This window comes from Euleptes europaea, chromosome 4 (assembly GCF_029931775.1).
Source record: "Euleptes europaea isolate rEulEur1 chromosome 4, rEulEur1.hap1, whole genome shotgun sequence".
Lineage (NCBI taxonomy): Eukaryota > Metazoa > Chordata > Lepidosauria > Squamata > Sphaerodactylidae > Euleptes > Euleptes europaea.
Window position 1 is genome coordinate 49,205,508 of NC_079315.1, and position 17,256 is coordinate 49,222,763.

General features: G+C 43.4%; 1 protein-coding gene across 1 annotated transcript in view; it reads left to right on the plus strand.

Annotated features, from left to right (window-relative positions):
• Window positions 1-14,589, plus strand: part of SMC5 (structural maintenance of chromosomes 5) — an 84,965-nt gene extending 70,376 nt beyond the window's left edge. The window contains exons 19-24 of the mRNA XM_056847923.1: window positions 4,995-5,090; window positions 5,812-5,916; window positions 10,506-10,625; window positions 12,554-12,733; window positions 12,816-12,911; window positions 14,293-14,589. Of these exons, the coding sequence (XP_056703901.1) occupies window positions 4,995-5,090; window positions 5,812-5,916; window positions 10,506-10,625; window positions 12,554-12,733; window positions 12,816-12,911; window positions 14,293-14,421 (726 nt within the window). The 3' untranslated portion in view covers window positions 14,422-14,589. The remainder of the gene's footprint in view (window positions 1-4,994; window positions 5,091-5,811; window positions 5,917-10,505; window positions 10,626-12,553; window positions 12,734-12,815; window positions 12,912-14,292) is intronic.
• The last annotated feature ends 2,667 nt before the right edge of the window (window positions 14,590-17,256 follow it).

The following is a 17,256-nucleotide window of genomic DNA, read 5'->3' on the forward strand; positions in this document are numbered from 1 at the left end:
ATCACTTTTTTGTATCTCCTCTTTGAAATCCATCTCTTTTTTTCCTGTGCTGCCCCTCCGTACTTTTTGGGGAGCTAGTCTTAGCCAAGTGAGAGAGCTTTGAAGTGCAGGTAAACCGTACTTGCAGTAGGGGCTTCTGGTCTACACCTATGCCCCTCCTACCCTTATGCTTCCTTCTGGAAGGCTTACAGTGCAGGCCTAAGGAGAGTTACATCCTTCTACGTCTATTCAGTGGACTTTAAAGAGGGTAACTGTTTAAGATTATACTGTTCCCGGACTCAGGTTAGGAATCTTGGGATAGGGGAGAGATGCTTCTGTTTAGCACAGCAAAGATAAGTGGAATCTGAAAAGGTTTATTCAATGCCATCTCTCCTCCGCCCCTAATGGGGTGTTTTTTGTTTAATCTCTTCTCAAGAGGGCTCACATTAGGGTGTGCATCAAGAAGAAAATTGTTGTACTTTCATATCCAGGGTTCAGGGGGGAATATTTTTTCCATAATTGCATACGTTCGTGTAGGGCATTACTGGCTCAGGATTCAAATCTGCCTGGTTTTTTTTGCATTCTGGAACTTTGGGACCATTACTTTCAATGGGGAATCTACTGGAAAGTCTGGGGCAGCTGTTAATAAAGATAATGGCACCACATTTGTGCAGAACATACACGCCACCCTCTAATCTAAAGATACCCCCCCAGGTGTCAAGTGAATTGGACCAAGGGGCTCAATTTTAGAGACCCTTGAAGTAGATGCCTCTTAGTGCTGGTTCAGGTCTCTCCACTGATTCCTTTCGGGCCAGGGGGAATGGCACTGGCATTTTAAAAAACCTGTCTGCATTCATTTTCCTACTCTTATAGTGACTGTCTGGCAGTAAAAAAATGTTTACCTTCCTGCTGAAAGCTCTCGTTTGCTGTGCTTCTTTGTTGTGGTATGTTTGTTTCACAAAGTGAGGAAAGAGATTGGCAGCTTTTTCATTATTCCCTATGGGATATTTGGGAGGAGGGGTCTGGGGTGACTATTTTCCAAGCAAATGACACCAAAATTGCAGGGAGGGGAGGACTGCATGTTCCCTCAAGACCACCCAAGTTTCAAGCGAATTGGACCAACAGTTCCAATTCTACAGGCTTTCAGACAAGATGCCCTCAGCCATCCTACTTGCAGAGGGGGGAAAGGCCCTTTCCCCATAAATGAGGAAGCGAAGAATAGTGGCAGCTTGTTTCCAAAGATAGTTGGCTGGGAGCTCTCTGTCCTCCTCTCTTGCAAGGATCTGATTGGAAGGAAGAAATGACATTGTCCAGGAATTCAGGGGAGTCAAAGAAAAAGATGAGCACATACTGCATGGCTGGTAAGCACCCAAACTCAAAAGAAAAATTAAAAAAGAATTGTTTTGGGGAAGGAAGTTTTGTTATACCGACAGCCCCAGATTCCTATTACTGTTCCAGAAAATCAGTGTACTGACCTGAACCAGAGATTTGTGTATATCTTTGGCTCAGGAATTTCATTATGCACACTCCTAGTTCACATGCCTCAACATATAAAGCTGCCTTGTACTGAGATTACTGATGCATCTAGGCCTATATTGTCTTCTCTGACTTACAGCTGCTGTCCAAGGACTTGGGCAGGAGTCAATTGCCTGAGATTCTGGAATTGGTGTTGCCTGGGATGAAGCCTACAGTCCTCTGCGTGCAAAGCACATGTTCTACTGAGCTGTGGGGAATAATCATCATAAGGAGCAAAAAAGAGGAGATCATCCCCATAGTCTTTAACCCCAGTCTGAGGAGAAAAGCTTTCTTGTTCAGAACTTGCTGTGAACCTTTCTGGAGAGTCAGTGCAGGCTGCTTCCTAGTTCTGTCCTCATTAGTGCTAGAATCCACATAGGAGCCAGTACTTATAGTGCAGTTGAAACAAAAACTCTCATCTGTTTATGACTTTGCAAAATGTCCTGACAGAGGACGGGGAATGTCTGTGTGTTCTCTACGTTCGTGTAATCCTAATGAGACTTTGGTTCCTAGAGGACAGGAAGGGTGTACTTTCTTTATCTAAAATGCTTCTCCTGTTACTTTACTGGTTTTAGGCAAAATTTAATCCCAGCAGCTGCACATTGTACCCACAAGAAAGTGGGTGACTTGAGCTGGATGGTTTATTTAACCTGTCACAGCTTTCACTTCAGCCACTTGGGGTGTGCACAGATATATGTAATCTGAGCATCGGGGCCACTGTGGAAGTTCATTCATAGTGTTTTGTTCAGACATACAGTGTTCTCTTCAAAATCGAGCTCAGGGGAAACTGGTTCAGCTAGTCTGCCAGTAAAAGCCAGCTATAGCTATTCACAGCGCTAATATCCCCAACTCAGCTCCTTCATTTACTGAGAAGAGTTTTGACTTAAAAAAATGATAATACTGAGTTTCAGGGGGGAAAATGAACTCCTAAATGTATAAATGTAGAATAGAATCATAGAGTTGGAAGGGACCACCAGGGTCATCTAGTCCAACCCCCTGCACAATGCAGGAAATTCATAACTACTTCCCCCACACACACACCCAGTGACCCCTACTCCATGCCCAGAAGATGGCCAAGATACCCTCCCTCTCATGATCTGCTTAAGGTCATAGAATCAGCATTGCTGACAGATGGCCATCTAGCCTCTGCTTAAAAACCTCCAGGGAAGGAGAGCTTACCACCTCCTGAGGAAGCCTGTTCCACTGAGAAACAGAGAGTAGGAATCAATGGTCAGTTCTCACAATGGCGGAATGTGAGCAGTGGGGTGCCTCAGGGATCTGTGTTGGGACCGGTGCTTTTCAACCTGTTCATCAGTGACCTGGAGTTGGGGTTAAACAGTAAAGTAGCCAAGTTTGCAGATGACACCCAATTATTTAAGGTGGTTAAAACAAAACCGGACTGTGAAGAGCTCCAGAAGGATCTCTACATACTGGAAGAATGGGCATTAAAATGGCAAATGAGTTTCAATGTGAGTAAGCGTAAAGTGATGCATATTGGGGCAAAAAATCCCAACTTCACATATACACTGATGGGATCTGTGCTGGCAGCGACAGACAACGAAAGGGATCTTGGGGTGGTAGTCGATAGCTCAATGAAGATGTCAACTCAGTGTGCGGCTGCTGTAAAAAAGGCAAATTCCATGCTGGCCACAATTAGACGAGGAATAGAAAATAAAACTGCTGATATCATACTGCCCTTATACAAATCTGTGGTGAGACCACACTTGGAATACTGTGTACAGTTCTGGTCACCACACCTAAAAAAGGATATTACAGAGCTTGGGAAGGTGCAGAAAAGAGCAACCAAAATGATTAGGGAACTAGAACAACTGTCCTATGGGGAGCGGTTAGGACGCTTAGGGCTGTTTAGCTTGGACAGAAGGCGGCTAAGGGGAGACATGATAGAGGTCTATAAAATTATGCTTGGTTTGGAGAGAGTGGACAGGGAGAAATTTTTCTCCCTCTCCCATAATACTAGAACACGGGGTCATCTGCTAAAGCTGGAGGGTGAGAGATTCAAAACAAATAAAAGGAAGTATTTTTTCACACAACGCATAGTTAAATTGTGGAGAAAAGGGGTATTCATAGCTATTAGTTGGAATGGATGCTGGTCATGCTGTAAACCTGTTCTCTCTAGTATCAGAGGAGCATGCCTATTATTTTGGGTGCGGTGGAACACAGGCAAGATGGTGCTGCTGCAGTCGTCTTGTTTGTGGCTTCCTAGAGGCACCTGGTTGGCCACTGTGTGAGCAGACTGCTGGACTTGATGGGCCTTGGCCTGATCCAGCAGGGCCTTTCTTATGTTCTTATGTTCTTAACCGCTCTGTTAGAAAATTCTTCCTAGAAGCTGCACTTGAAACCGTAAACAGCTTACCTGAAGCAAGGGGGGGGGGAAATGGAAGATTAAATCAGCATGTGATTGATAGGCAAATGAGTCTTTGTAATAGGGAAGCAAGTGAACACTAGGCTCATCATGGTGGAGAGAAATGCTGAGTCATATTGTTAGAAATTTAAATGTTTTTCCTGAACACCCCAGCCCATCTTTCTCCCAGAAAACAAAAGAGTTTTGGGGATCTTGGCTATTTGCATTCACAGAGAATGAGTAGTAGAAAGATGGCGGACCTGAACACTGTCATAGGCCTTGCCTGGTAGTCTGGTTTGTAGGTACTAGAATTTAGTATTAGCCTGTCTCTGTTAGGTGGCATGCAATGAGCAATCTATACACAGACGAGGGTGAGTCCCTTCACTCTCCCTCAACCTGAGGCTCTGCCTCTAGTGAATGGAAGTGGAGAGCTTGTGAGGGATGTTTCTCCTTTAGACAAGTTTGGATATGACAGCAAGGTGGCTAATTCTTCATTTCTGTGTGGAATTGGCTTCATAATATGTGTAACTGCACTGTGATATTTGTATAACCTAATGAAGGGAGGGAGAGATAGTTAATGTCTGCAAGTTTTGGCTGACCTAGCTAGCCCATTAAAATATATGTTCACTATCAACCCTACCCCTTCCCCAAGAAAGGAGGGACATTGGGTTTGACTGTGATGTTGGACTGATCTTCAGACACACTCATACCCCAAAGGGTTTATAGCTCCAAACTAGGCAGGGTAGGGGTTCATCCCAGTAGCACTGAGATTCTCCAAGGTTCAGTGCAAGATTAGGGAGACCTTTGCAGTGCTGCAGGTTCTAGAGATGGGCAAGAGCTCTCACCAGAATCGAAAATGTGATCACTAGTGGCAAACAGAAATGTACGTTTGTGGAGCACTGGAGATTCTGACACAGGGCAGCTTGCATTAATCTGCTATGTCTTAGAGAACAGTCAGGTCATGTGGTTGAAATTAGGGGTACAAGCAGAGCTGCCATAGATCTGGAGCAATTGACAAGTCAAAAATCAGGCATTTGCAATGTCATGGTCTGTCTTAATCTCTGGTTGCAGCTGGTTGGATTTTAACTATCTCCCATTTTACACACAAGTTTGATTAAAAGGTGTTTTTTTTTTTAAGGCATTCCAGGCTCTTCCGAAAACTCTGGATGAAATTGACGCTTCACTGAATGAAGAGAAGTCAAGAGCTTCCTGCTTCACAGGCCTCAGTGCTTCAGTACGTACCTCCTGTATTTGACTCCCACACTGTACTGGGTTGCTTAGTAGTAGTAATAATAATAATAAGCTAAGCAGCAGGAACAATGTGTTGTGAATGCCAGAGTCTGAATCTATTAGAATTTTAAGTAGGTTCTTCCCAAAGACCAATGTGTTCTATGCTTCTTGTGTTTTAAAAGAAATAGAAAAAAGGATTAGCTCAGGCTCAAACTACATAGGACAGCAGCAGGTTCATTTCTTTTAACACAAGGCCTGCTCAGTGGACCAAGCAGGTTGCCTCAACTGTGGCTCACCTCTTCCCTTCTTCTACACACTTCTCCCTGTTTGGATCAGTCCCAGCCTCTGAGCCAGCTGAGGGGACAACAAGTTCTGGGTGAAGGGTTCTGGGGAGGTGAGGCATGGAATGTTGAGCTGTCATTTGCACAGCTTTTGTGCTTAAAAGTGGAGCTTCCTTCCCAGCTCTTTATATGGTATTAGGAATCTGTGACCACCACGTGCAGCATAAAGTTTGGCAGCGTCCTGAGTCCTCTTCACTTGAGCTTGGAAATACATTTTGTATTGCAAGTACATAAGTATTGCAAGTACATAATATCAGCAATGTCATTTTTGTATATGAACTAGTGATGAGTAGTGTGGTGTTTTTAGTTAAATATTTGGATTGTGCAATCTCTTTGCTGTCCATCTGAAAGGTTCTGCCTTTTACGAGAGACTTTTCCTGCTAGGTTGTTGAAGAGTGTAATAAAAGAACTGAAGAAATAGAGCAGATGACACTTGAACTACAGGAAAAGAAGAAAGAGTTGGAAGACTTTAGGCAAAACATTTCACAGGTATTGTGTGTATTGTTGTGGGTGCTGCTATTTTCACTGTTGTTTTACCTTGAAATGTGTAACTGCTAGCACAGTGCAATACAGGCGAAAGTGTAAATGGCTGTTTATAATAAAAATATAGCCCACACACCCATGCCTGTGAGCGCAGGGTGTGAAGTTGTACAGAAATACAAGGACCCAGGAATGCACAGGCATTGGCAGGGGCTGGGCAGCCATCAGGAGCTGTGCATATGTAGAGGCAGGGCAACTAGAGGTTGCATCTTTATCTCTGCTAGGCATTCTGGAGGTTCAATGGTGGTATGACCTCTTCTGCCTCTCCTTCCCTAGGTGCATGGCCTAGGTACACCTTCACTTCTCCCTCTGAAGAAAGGTCATCTTGTTTGGGTGATTCTCGCTGCTTGCCCAGGGAGGCAGGAAGTAACTTCATTTCCTGTCCCTTTAGGTGGGAATCTTCCACCGCTCTTCAGTTTCTCTTCCTGCCTAACCAGGGAAGGCTGGTTGGAGAGAGTTCTCCAACTCAACGAGATTAGGATTGTGATTTCTGGCACTTTTTCTTCCTTCTTAGAATTCTTACTTTTACTCCCTTAGGGAATCCTGCTTTTTCTCCTTTTATACCTCCTTTGCCCGAACTCGCCCCCCCCTCCATTCTATTGGGAGCGGGAAGGAAAGCTAGAAAATGGCTGATGGGGCAAGCGAGCGAGAAGACATTCTACTGTCTGAGGGGGACTCAGATGACGGCGGGCTCACCTCTGCTGTCAAGCAGCAGCTCTGGATTGCTGTGGGTGGTCGTAGGCGCACTCCCTCTCAGCCAGAAAATTGCAGCGGGAACAGTGCGCTCAAAAGGAACCAGCTCAACATGCCTATGCTTTTTGGTGCACAAACGCAGCAATCCACTGAAGCGGCTGCCGGCACCTCCCGTTCAGCCCCTGGTGGCAACAAGGGAGTGATTCCAGGCTTGGAATCAAGCGGAGCTTCCACCGCAGCGTTTGGTGATGTACCCTCTCCTTCCCTTGGGATCTTGGTCCAGTAGGAATTTTCACAGGCGGGGGGCAGGTTCAGCAAGCCCTCCTCATCCTTTGCCTACAGGGCCAACAAGACAGAGAAGTCTCAAAAGCAGGGGAAGCAGTGACCCCAGGCCCCTGCCAGTGGGAGGTCGGCTACAGGCCTTCAGGTCCCAATGGGACTCCTTAAAGCTGGACACCTGGGTCCAGCAAATAATCCACTAGGGCTACTGTCTGGAATTCAAACGCCTCCCACCAGACTGTTTCTTGCAGTCACCGACCTCTCGCAGGCCGGAGAAGCATTTACGCACCCTAAGGGCCATAAACCATCTCAAGCAGATAGGGGCAATAGAGCAGGTTCCAGTGGGGGAACGCCACTCAGGGATCTATTCAGTGTTTTTCACGGTTCTCAAAAAGAACGGGGACTGGAGGGCTATTTTGGATCTAAAGTTCGTAAATCACTTTATCCTCCACAATAGGTTCTGGATGGAGACGCTTCGCTCTATTATAGATGCTCTCCATCCGGGAGCCTTTCTGTCATCCATAGATCTCACGGAGGCGTACCTCCATGTCCCCATTCATGCTGCACACAGAAAATTCCTCAGGTTTGCCTACCTGGAAGAACACCTGCAATTTCGAGCCCTTCCATTTGGTTTGGCATCCGCCCCCGGATCTTTACCAAGGTCCTAGTTACCTTAATACCTTCTTTACAGCAGGAGGGCCTACAAATACACCCTTACTTGGATGATATTTTGATCTGTGCTCCATCCAAGTGACCCAGTGCCTGAAAAAGCACAGCTATCTTATAAATTGGCCCAAGAGCAGCATCTCTCTGCAACAGAGACTCCTCCACCTGGGAGTCATCTTGGACACAGTCGACAATTGTGTGACGCTCCCACCAGACAAGGTGTCGAAACTAGTCAAGTTCGCCAGCAAGGTGGCAAGGGCAAGATCTGCCAAGCTGATGTCCCTGGCCAGACTCCAAGGCTTGATGATCTCCTGTCTGGGGTGTGTACAGTGGGCCAGGCTTCATGCCCCCGCCCCCTACAGTGGCTTCTTTAACCATTCCAGAGGCAGATTCTGTCAAAAGGAGACCGGCTGGTTCACATTCCGGCCCAGGTACGCAGGAGCCTTCGCTGGTGGTCACTTCCGTCAAACCTGAACAAGGGTCTGGTCTACATTCACGAGAATCCAATTCAGATCTACACAGACACAAGCCTGGAGGGTTGGGGGGCCACCCTACAAGACCAGCTGGCTCAAGGACAGTGGAATCAACAAGAACAGGCCTTACACATCAATCAGTTGGAGATCAGGGCCATCAGGCGGGCCCTGGATGCCTTCCGGCCTCTGGTGGTGAACAAGCATGTGTTAGTCAGGACAGACAACACCACTGCCAAGGCCCATATCAACGAGGGAGGCTCACGGTCATCCAAGCTGCATCAAGAAGTTCTACCTATCCTGCAATGGGTGGAAAAACACCTCTGCTCCTTGAGAGCCGAGTACATCCAGGGGATACAGAACGTCCACGCAGATTGGTTAAGCCAGCAACAGGTGGAGGAAGGAGAGTGGTCTCTCCTCAAGAACGTCTTCCAGCAAATAGTATGCAGGTTCAGCAACCCTCTGGTGGACCTTTTTGCCTCCCACAAGAATCGTCAACTGGACCGCTTCTATTCTCGGTTCTGTCACACCGAGGCAGAGCAGACAGGTACCTTGCTAGCCCCCTGGCCGGAGGGTCTTCTTTATATGTTTCCTCCTCCTCCCTTGCTTCTCAGGGCACTCAGGAAAGTACGCAAGGAATGGGCCACAGTAATCCTAGTGGTGCCGGACTGGCCCAGGAGACCATGGTACCCAACGCTGAGGGAGCTATCCATCCGAGCTCCATGGCGAATTCCTCTCCAACCGGACCTGTTACAGCAGGGTCCCATCCACCACCCAGAGCCAGGTTGGTTCAGGCTGACCATGTGGCTATTGAAAGGGACAGGTTCCTAGGCTTCGGATACAGCCAGACTGTGGTGAGCACTATCCTAGATTTTTACATATGAAAACCCTTCCCCATCAGAAGGGTCCTGACTCAGGGAGGGAACTCACATGCTCCTGCTCAGTTCTTCCAAAAAGTAAACCACAGCAAGTTAAAAAAAACCTTGATGGATGCGAACTGTCCAAACATCCGCACATAAAGTCCTTTCTAAGGGGAGTAGCGCAACTCAGGCCCGCGCCGGTTCACAGATTACCGACTTGGTGTCTTCATGTGGTATTATCGGCACTCAAAAAGCCTCCTTTCGAACCACTGAGAAAGGTGCCCTTGAAGTTTGTCAGAATGAAGACCTTGTTCCTAGTTGCGGTTACTTTGGCACGCTGGGTTTCGGAACTGGGAGCCCTATCCATCAACTCAGGGGTATGTATCTTTCAGGCTGACAAGGTGGTCCTGCGACCGGACCCTACCTTCATGCCCAAAGTGAATTTGGCCTTCCACAGGCAACAAGAACTCCCATCTTCTTTCTGTGCCAAACCCCAGTGGGGTAAGGAGAGGGAGTGGCATAGGCTAGATCTACATAGAGCCTGCACATCTACATCCAACGTACAGCACAAATCAGGAGGATGGAAACTATGTTCATCTCCTTGTTGGGGCCCCGAAAGGGACAGAAGCTGTCAAAGTCTGTCATCAGCTCTGTGATTAGAAGCTGCATCTCAGAGGCATACCAGGCAAGCGGCATTCTTGTGCCGGTGGGGGTAACGGCTCATTCTGTGAGGAGCGCAGCTACTTCAGCAGCCTTGCCAAGCAGGCATCGGTAGAAGAAATTTGTAGAGCAGCCACCTGGTTTTCGGCCTCCACATTTGTCCGGCACTACAGGATAAATACCTTCTCTTCTGCCGAGGGTGCTGCAGCATGTAGTGGAGGACGCATAACTCCAACCCAGATGGATGGACAACTCTTGGAGGTCCCAAACAAGATGACCTTTCCTCAGAGGGAGAAGGGTACCCTGACTACTTACCGTGAGGGTCCTTTCTCCTCTGAGGACAAGGTCATCTTGCCCCCCCCCCCAAAAAAAGGGGGACTGGTACAGGTACAGGTTAGTGCTTAGATAGCCAATTGGAAACAATTGTAGCAGGAGATTGTATTAAGGGTAGTTCAAGAAGCTCTGTTTTTTCTCCTCTAGAGCTATCCACAACTGGTCCTTTGTCACACTGTTTTATCTACTTGACTAAGACCACTGTTTACAGTTTTTTCTTAGTATATTCTTCACTCATTTATAATAGTTAACAGGTTTGAGATTCTTTACTGTCCCTTGGAGCTCTGCAAGAATGGAACTGAAGAGCGGTGGGAGATTCCTGCCTAAAGGGACAGGAAATGAAGTTACTTCCTGCCTCCCCGGGCAAGTGGCGAGAATCACCCAAACAAGATAACCTTGTCCTCAGAGGAGAAAGGACCCTCACAGTAAGTAGCCAGGGTACCCTTCCCTGCCCACATGCCAGAAGGCTATTATTGGGATTTTGAATAAAGCATTACCCAAGTTGGAATTCGCTGCTGTGCATGAACGCTCTTTGCTGCCAGATCACTTCTGTTAACATCAATCTCTTCATTATTAGGTTAAGGAAAAGTGGCTAAACCCTCTAAAACAGCTGGTTGACCGAATCAATGACAAGTTCAGTAGTTTTTTTAGTTCCATGCATTGTGCAGGAGAAGTGGATCTTCACACAGAAAATGAGGTATTATGTGTTCTGTATTATTTAACACTTGGCGAGGAAATTTCCCCCTGTGAATTATGAATCTTAAGACCAGAATTAAAGCATGAGGGGTAATATGCTTAATATTGTCATTGTAGAAGCAGCTACTGTAAGGAAGTAGCACTCCTCCTAGAATAGAATTAATAGTAGTGTTCCAAATTGAACTCTAACAACCTAGTTCTGTAAGTCTGTTTTTATTCTCTGCAGCTTAAATACGATTTGTATTATACCAGCTAAATAACTGGAATACTTAACAAGTTCCCAGGGCTTGGTTATACTTTTGCATCACATCAAGTAAGCAGAAGCTAGAGGAGGCATATGGAAAGGGTAGGTCTTTGCAAGTAGGGGCTGGGTCTCTTCTCAGTAGCTCCTAGTAAATTGTCTGGGACATACTAAACAGGATGCAGGCTATCACCCAGCTGAGAGGAGGCATAACCTGCCCATCAACTTAGACACTCTGAATGCAACCCTCTCCAATTCAGGTATAGGACTACATTATAACAGAACAGTCCTGGGAAGTGCACTGTGTTTCTACTGATGAGTGCCATGTTGGCAGGAAGGAGACAACTGGATGCAGGGCTGTCTTGTCTCTCTGAAACCACAACTAAACAGGGTTTGAATGCAGAGTTCACTGAACCTCCTTGCTTGTAAAAAACCAACTGGAAGTTTCTGAATCAAAGCTCTGCACAGGAGCAAAGCCCATGGATGGCCATTTGAAGAATACCAGTTACAGGTATACAGCCTGTCTTTCCTTGTGACAGGGCTGGAACCCTTAGGGTACCTATGAACAACCATGAATGTGTATAACTTTGATAACGGGCTGTTTGATATGGGGTAGAAATCCTTATGCTGTGTAGCAGAGGTTTTACACAGGAGTCTAACCAATCTACTTAAAATAAGCTAGTTAATTTAAAAATAAATAATTTAAATTAAAAAATAAAATTTTAATTACAAAAATTAAGCTAGTTTTAATTTTAAAAAATATCCTCATGTAAACACCAGCAAAACATTCTGCTGATCCATTGCTAATATCCATTGTTCGGTGTGTAAACAGAAACTCATCTTTGTAAGTATTCTTGTAAAACACAGCAGTTAGTTCATTGACTTAATTCTGAAGCCATTGTTCAGTTGTCTATATTCTAAAGCCATTGTTCAGTTGTCTATATTAACAGGTTCATCCAGTTAAAGAAGTTTTAATCAATCAGTTGTTCAGTTTAAATGCATAAGATTAATAATTTAATTTGTATATATCTGCATATACACGAAACCACTCATTCTGAAGTAAATGCTTTCTACGTCAGCCTGCTCAGGAAGTAAGGCCCACTGATTTCAGAGAGGCTTATTTCCAAGGAAATGTGCAGAATTGCAGTCTGCTTGGAATTTGCATTAGCAGTGAGGAAGACTAATTGTGTTGTTGTTTTTTTGCCACTAAGTCAGCTCCTCCAAGATATGAGGACCATCAAAGATGCCTCTACCTGTTGACCAAATGGGAGAGTCATAGGTAGGAAAATGGCAGGCATAAGTGTAGAAGAGTGGGAGAGAGAATGCTTCTTCAAAGGTGGTGCCTATTTAATAGAGGATGATTTCTTAATTTTTGGAAGGTCTTTGATTAAATATTGATGTCATTAAAATGCACACATTTTAATATTGCCATTTCTTGATTAGGTTGGTATCTTGCCAGTCCTTCAAGGGATGCGTGTGGAGCCATCCTATTTTATTCTTGCAACACCTCTGAGAAAGATTAGGCAGACAGAGAGGGAGGTAGCGTCATAGCTGCGTGAGGATTTGAACATGGGTCAGACTCACTTTGACACAATGTACAGCTGTGTGAGGTGAAAATGTATTTCTCTATTGTTGTTAACAATATGCCAAATTGTGGATCTCTAATACTTCTCTCTCATACTTAACAGGAAGAATATGATAAATATGGGATTCGGATTAGAGTCAAGTTCCGCAGTAGCACTCAGCTTCATGAACTAACTCCACACCACCAGAGTGGAGGGGAGAGAAGTGTTTCAACTATGTTGTATTTGATGGCATTGCAGGAACTCAATAGATGCCCATTCAGAGTAGTAGATGAAATAAATCAGGTATGTATGCTTGCCCGTGAATCTAATTCAACTATGTTCAATAGTGAGAGAAGAAATATTAATGCAGATATTTCTTTTAAAGGGAATGGACCCAGTTAATGAAAGGAGAGTCTTTGATGTGGTGGTAGAAACTGCCTGCAAAGAGAGTACTTCTCAGTACTTCTTTATTACACCAAAGGTGAGTAGCTGAAAACTGTGTCTTTGGTACATCTACTTGGATGTTGAAAGAGTGGTGATAGAGATCTAACTGGTGGGCTACTAGGGACATAAAAAGCCGTCTTCAATTGGCTGCATCAGCTGCCTCTTACCACAGAGGCACAATACAAGGTATAGTTATTATCATTTGATGTTCATTTTTTAAAATTTAAATTGTGTTTTATTTATTTATATTGCGTTTTTCTTCCCACTAGGGAATGAAAAGGGCTTACAAAAATATAATTAAACAAACCACCTGTAACAAAAATGAAATCCAATATAACTCCAGGCCTGGTTCAACATCCAGCTGGGATAGCTTTCTCAAGGCCACAGGCCAAAAACTCTTTGGCTCCTGCCCTTTGGTTTGGGTCTCTGGCCGTGCCTAGACTTTAATACCTGAAACAGAAACTCAGCCTTGATCTTTTATAGCTGCTAGACATGTTCCCAAGATTTCCCTCTCTGCTTATAGATGCTTAGGGCTGGCTTGCATCTCTCAGGGAAACCTTCCTGTCTTTTGAGTCCAGAAGGAAATTTGAATAATGGGTGTGATCCTGCTGGAGAAACAGTATATATGAAAGGTCCCTGGGTTTTTATGCTAGCCCATTCTGAAATCTCTCCCATTGAAGTCAGTAGGCTTCAGAGTGCTTTTCCTTGGCCACATCATACCCATATTACTTTATTCTAGGCATCTCTGGACATATTTTGATTTCTCACCAAAATGTAAATTCTAACAAGGAGTTCTGCTAGAAGAAAGTACATCTGCTGTTAGAATTGTTCAGTAGGGTCCAACCCAGCCTCTATTCGTAGTTAGAATAAAAATCACATTTATTGGAGCTCCCTCACATTCCCTATTTTCCTTTCTCAACAACTGTTCTTCCTTTCAACTCCTTTTCTAAAATCTTCTACATCTCTCTGTATTTGCTCTTTGGGATCCTTTGTTTACCATATCTCTGCCTGTATTTTTAAAAATCTTTCTGCCTTTGCCTATATTCTCATGGATCCTGAAAATCTGCTAATGGCAGCAAAATGTCATTTGGAATATAGCTGCTGATATCATCAGTGAAGTGATGTTTATACGATTGCTGTAATGAATAGCGCTATAAAGAAGAATAACAATAATAACAGGGAGCTTACTGTAATCATAATTTATTCTGCATGAGTTGCCTTTCCCACCTGACAAAAAAAATTCCCTGTCCTTGATGAGTCAAAAAGGAGAGAGTGCAACAGCAATATGTTCCTGAGGGATGACATGCGGCTGCTGCGCAGAAGTCTGTGGGCAGTGCTGAGATATATTAATAAACAATTGTAGTGCTTGGTAGAAGAGGTATTGTTTAATGGCAATTTCTTCCTTGGTTTATTAACAGCTCTTACAGAACCTCAGTTATGCAAAGAAAATGACTGTGTTGTTGGTGTACAATGGATCTTCTATGATAGAATCAAATAAATGGAACATAAAGGCTTTCCATAGGAGACGACGGCGATTTCAGCCATGACTATTCAACGAAGATCTTCATAATGCTTTTTGGAACCCAGAACAAAAATTAGTTGAAGTCTGGAGAACTCAGGAAGTTTGTTTTCTTAGAAGAACTGGAAGAAGAATCAGTAGATCTAATAACTTCCTCAGATACAAGGTTCTTATGGAAAAGAAGGAACCTTGAATTCTTTTCAACAAATCACCAAGATCTTAAAAGTTCTTTTTGGCTTAACCTTTAGGTCAGAACTCAGCATGTTCAACTGAGTGATGCAGTCTTCCTCCACTGGTTTGTTCACAATATCTTCAAGCCCTTCTGTTTACAATATATATTCCTTCAGAGGCCAATATTATATATGCTTATAATGCGTGTATTTATAATCTTTTTACTTTTTTATTATTTTCCTCTTCAGGACAGTGTGCCATATTTTGGGGGGGGGGTTAGATCTGAAGAACTTTATTCCAATCCTTGGCAATAGGTGGGGAAACGAAACATTACTGCTGCAGGCTTTCACTTGTGGCTATCTTTTACAGCATTGACATATTCAGATCCTTTTCTTATGTCTGTAAATGTTCTGATATACCTGTTGGATTTGCAGGTAATATGGTAAAGATTTCACCAAATCTGTTCAATAGGAAAGTTTAACAATTGTCACTGTGAACAATTGTGAACTCCAAAAAAGTTTGTTAAACATCCTGTTTAAAGATCTGATGTTTGTAATTAATGTTTAGCACTAGGTATAAAATGTGCAGGTTTTCACTTGCAGGTAAGTACCATCTTAATCAAACTGTGATCTGGAGGAAGAGATTCTTTCAGACTCCCCTGAAAACAAATACGCAGTGTCTTTTTTTTTAAATCTTCAAAGCAGAGAGATCAATTTGTTTGCCTTGCATTTGCTAATTTTTTTAAATGTACCTTTGTTGTGTGATGGAAAATAGTAAATTTTACCCCAAATGGCTTTTGTATACATACGTCTTTTGCCAAAAATATTATAGCAATTTTTGTATAATAAATTTATATTAGAAACCATTCCAACTGGCAATATGTGTTCTCAATGCTTCTGGTCTTTTGCAAAATGTAAGACTGAAATAGGAAATATACTCAAATTTTCCAATACGAGAAAATTGCAAGGAAAATACTTTGAACGTCAGTTCATAAATTAGGATCAGTTTAAGTTTTGATTAACAGATTTACTCAGACATGAGTTTTGCTTTCAGGAAAGTATGCTGTAATATTTACCAGCATAGAAAAGACTATAGGGAGTGGAAAGTTTGGGGATTTTTTTCATATACAGTGACTAAATCTCCCCTAAAAGAGTACTGAGTTTCTGTAAAGTATATACTGAGAACTTTTAGCTGGCCTGACATCCTTCAGAAATCCTCAAGCAGAAGGCACAATAGGCAGGTTTTGCAGACCCATCTAAGAATTGGCCATCTCTGATTGTGGTGGATGTGCTGTTGCTTTCTAAAAGTGAAATGTATACAACAATTTCTTGCCCAAAGCAGGCTGGCTTTTTTGGGGAAAATTTTTCCAGTTTCTGGTATCATGTGAGTAAATGCTTCAAATTTTCAGCTATTTAAAAAAATATCTCACTATGGTTTTGTTTTTTTAAATGATTGGGTTGGATTCTTCTGGTTTGTATATTTGACCTTGTCCAATATCCCAGTACACTGCAGCTCCTGTCCTGTATAGCTTGAGCTCACATGGGGCCCATGTTACCCAGAGTAGCTTTTTTTAATAGTTAAAGGAGCAACTCTTTCCTCTTTTGCCAGCAAAAATGACTGGTGTAATCCATCCAATAATGTCTCAATTAGGTCTTTAGGGTTAGTTACTGTAATTTCATATTGGTGTGTTAGGATCACAATAACAACATATTGTGATACAGAGGTCAGTGATCTTCTTTCACCAACTGATGAAATAGTTATAATGCTAACATTGTGAATAAAGGTACTAGTGTTGCCCATTAGGGCACAGCCAAGGGAGGGTTTACTCTTTTTCTCTGAAGGGCTAAGCTGCAGGTATAGAGCTCTTTTAGTCACTTACAGTGCTGTCCTAAGCAGAGTTACACCCTTTTGAGCCCATTGAATCCAATGTAATTAGATTGGGGGCGGGTAACTTTGCTTAGAATATAGTTGTAGATTTCCATTATGCAAGCCAAGCAGTAGACTTTCGAAGGGGGTCATATTCTTCTAATATTGAGGTATCTTCTGTTAACAATGGGTCATATGAATTGTCTGCAACTGTCAAGCGTTTGTTCTTACCTTCTGTACATGGAGATGAAATGCTGACTCTGCAGAGGACAGTGTGGGCCTCATTCAACTACAGAGCTCATCTGTGGGAAAGAAGTTCTGCTGAAACTGAATCATTAGCCAAATTACATCCTGTACAGGAATACTTCAGTGGCAGCTACCAACGTTGGCCACCAGAGGCCACTGTAATTCTAACAGCCAGACAATGAGAGGATGCAACAAAGTTGTAGGATACAGAGAATAAATTCAATGGAAGTGTGCTTATTTTCAAAACTTTTGGCTGTGTGGAAACACCACTCAGCTGAAAAGTCTCTGGCAGCAGTGTAGCATTCAGTGGCAGCTCCACAATTATGGAACAATCGCCCCAGGGAGGTGTGTCTGGCCCCCTCACTGTTGATCTTCAGGTAGTTTTATTTAGGACTGCATTTGACTGATTTAGTTATTTATTGGCAGTCCTGATTGGAGTTTTTTTACTGTGACCTTTCATGTGTTTTAGTAATTATAATGTTTTATTGTGTTTTTATAATTGTTTTATTTCTATGGTAAGTTGCCTTGAGTTCTGCAAGGGAGAAAGGTGGCTAATACATTATTTAAGAAAATAAAATAA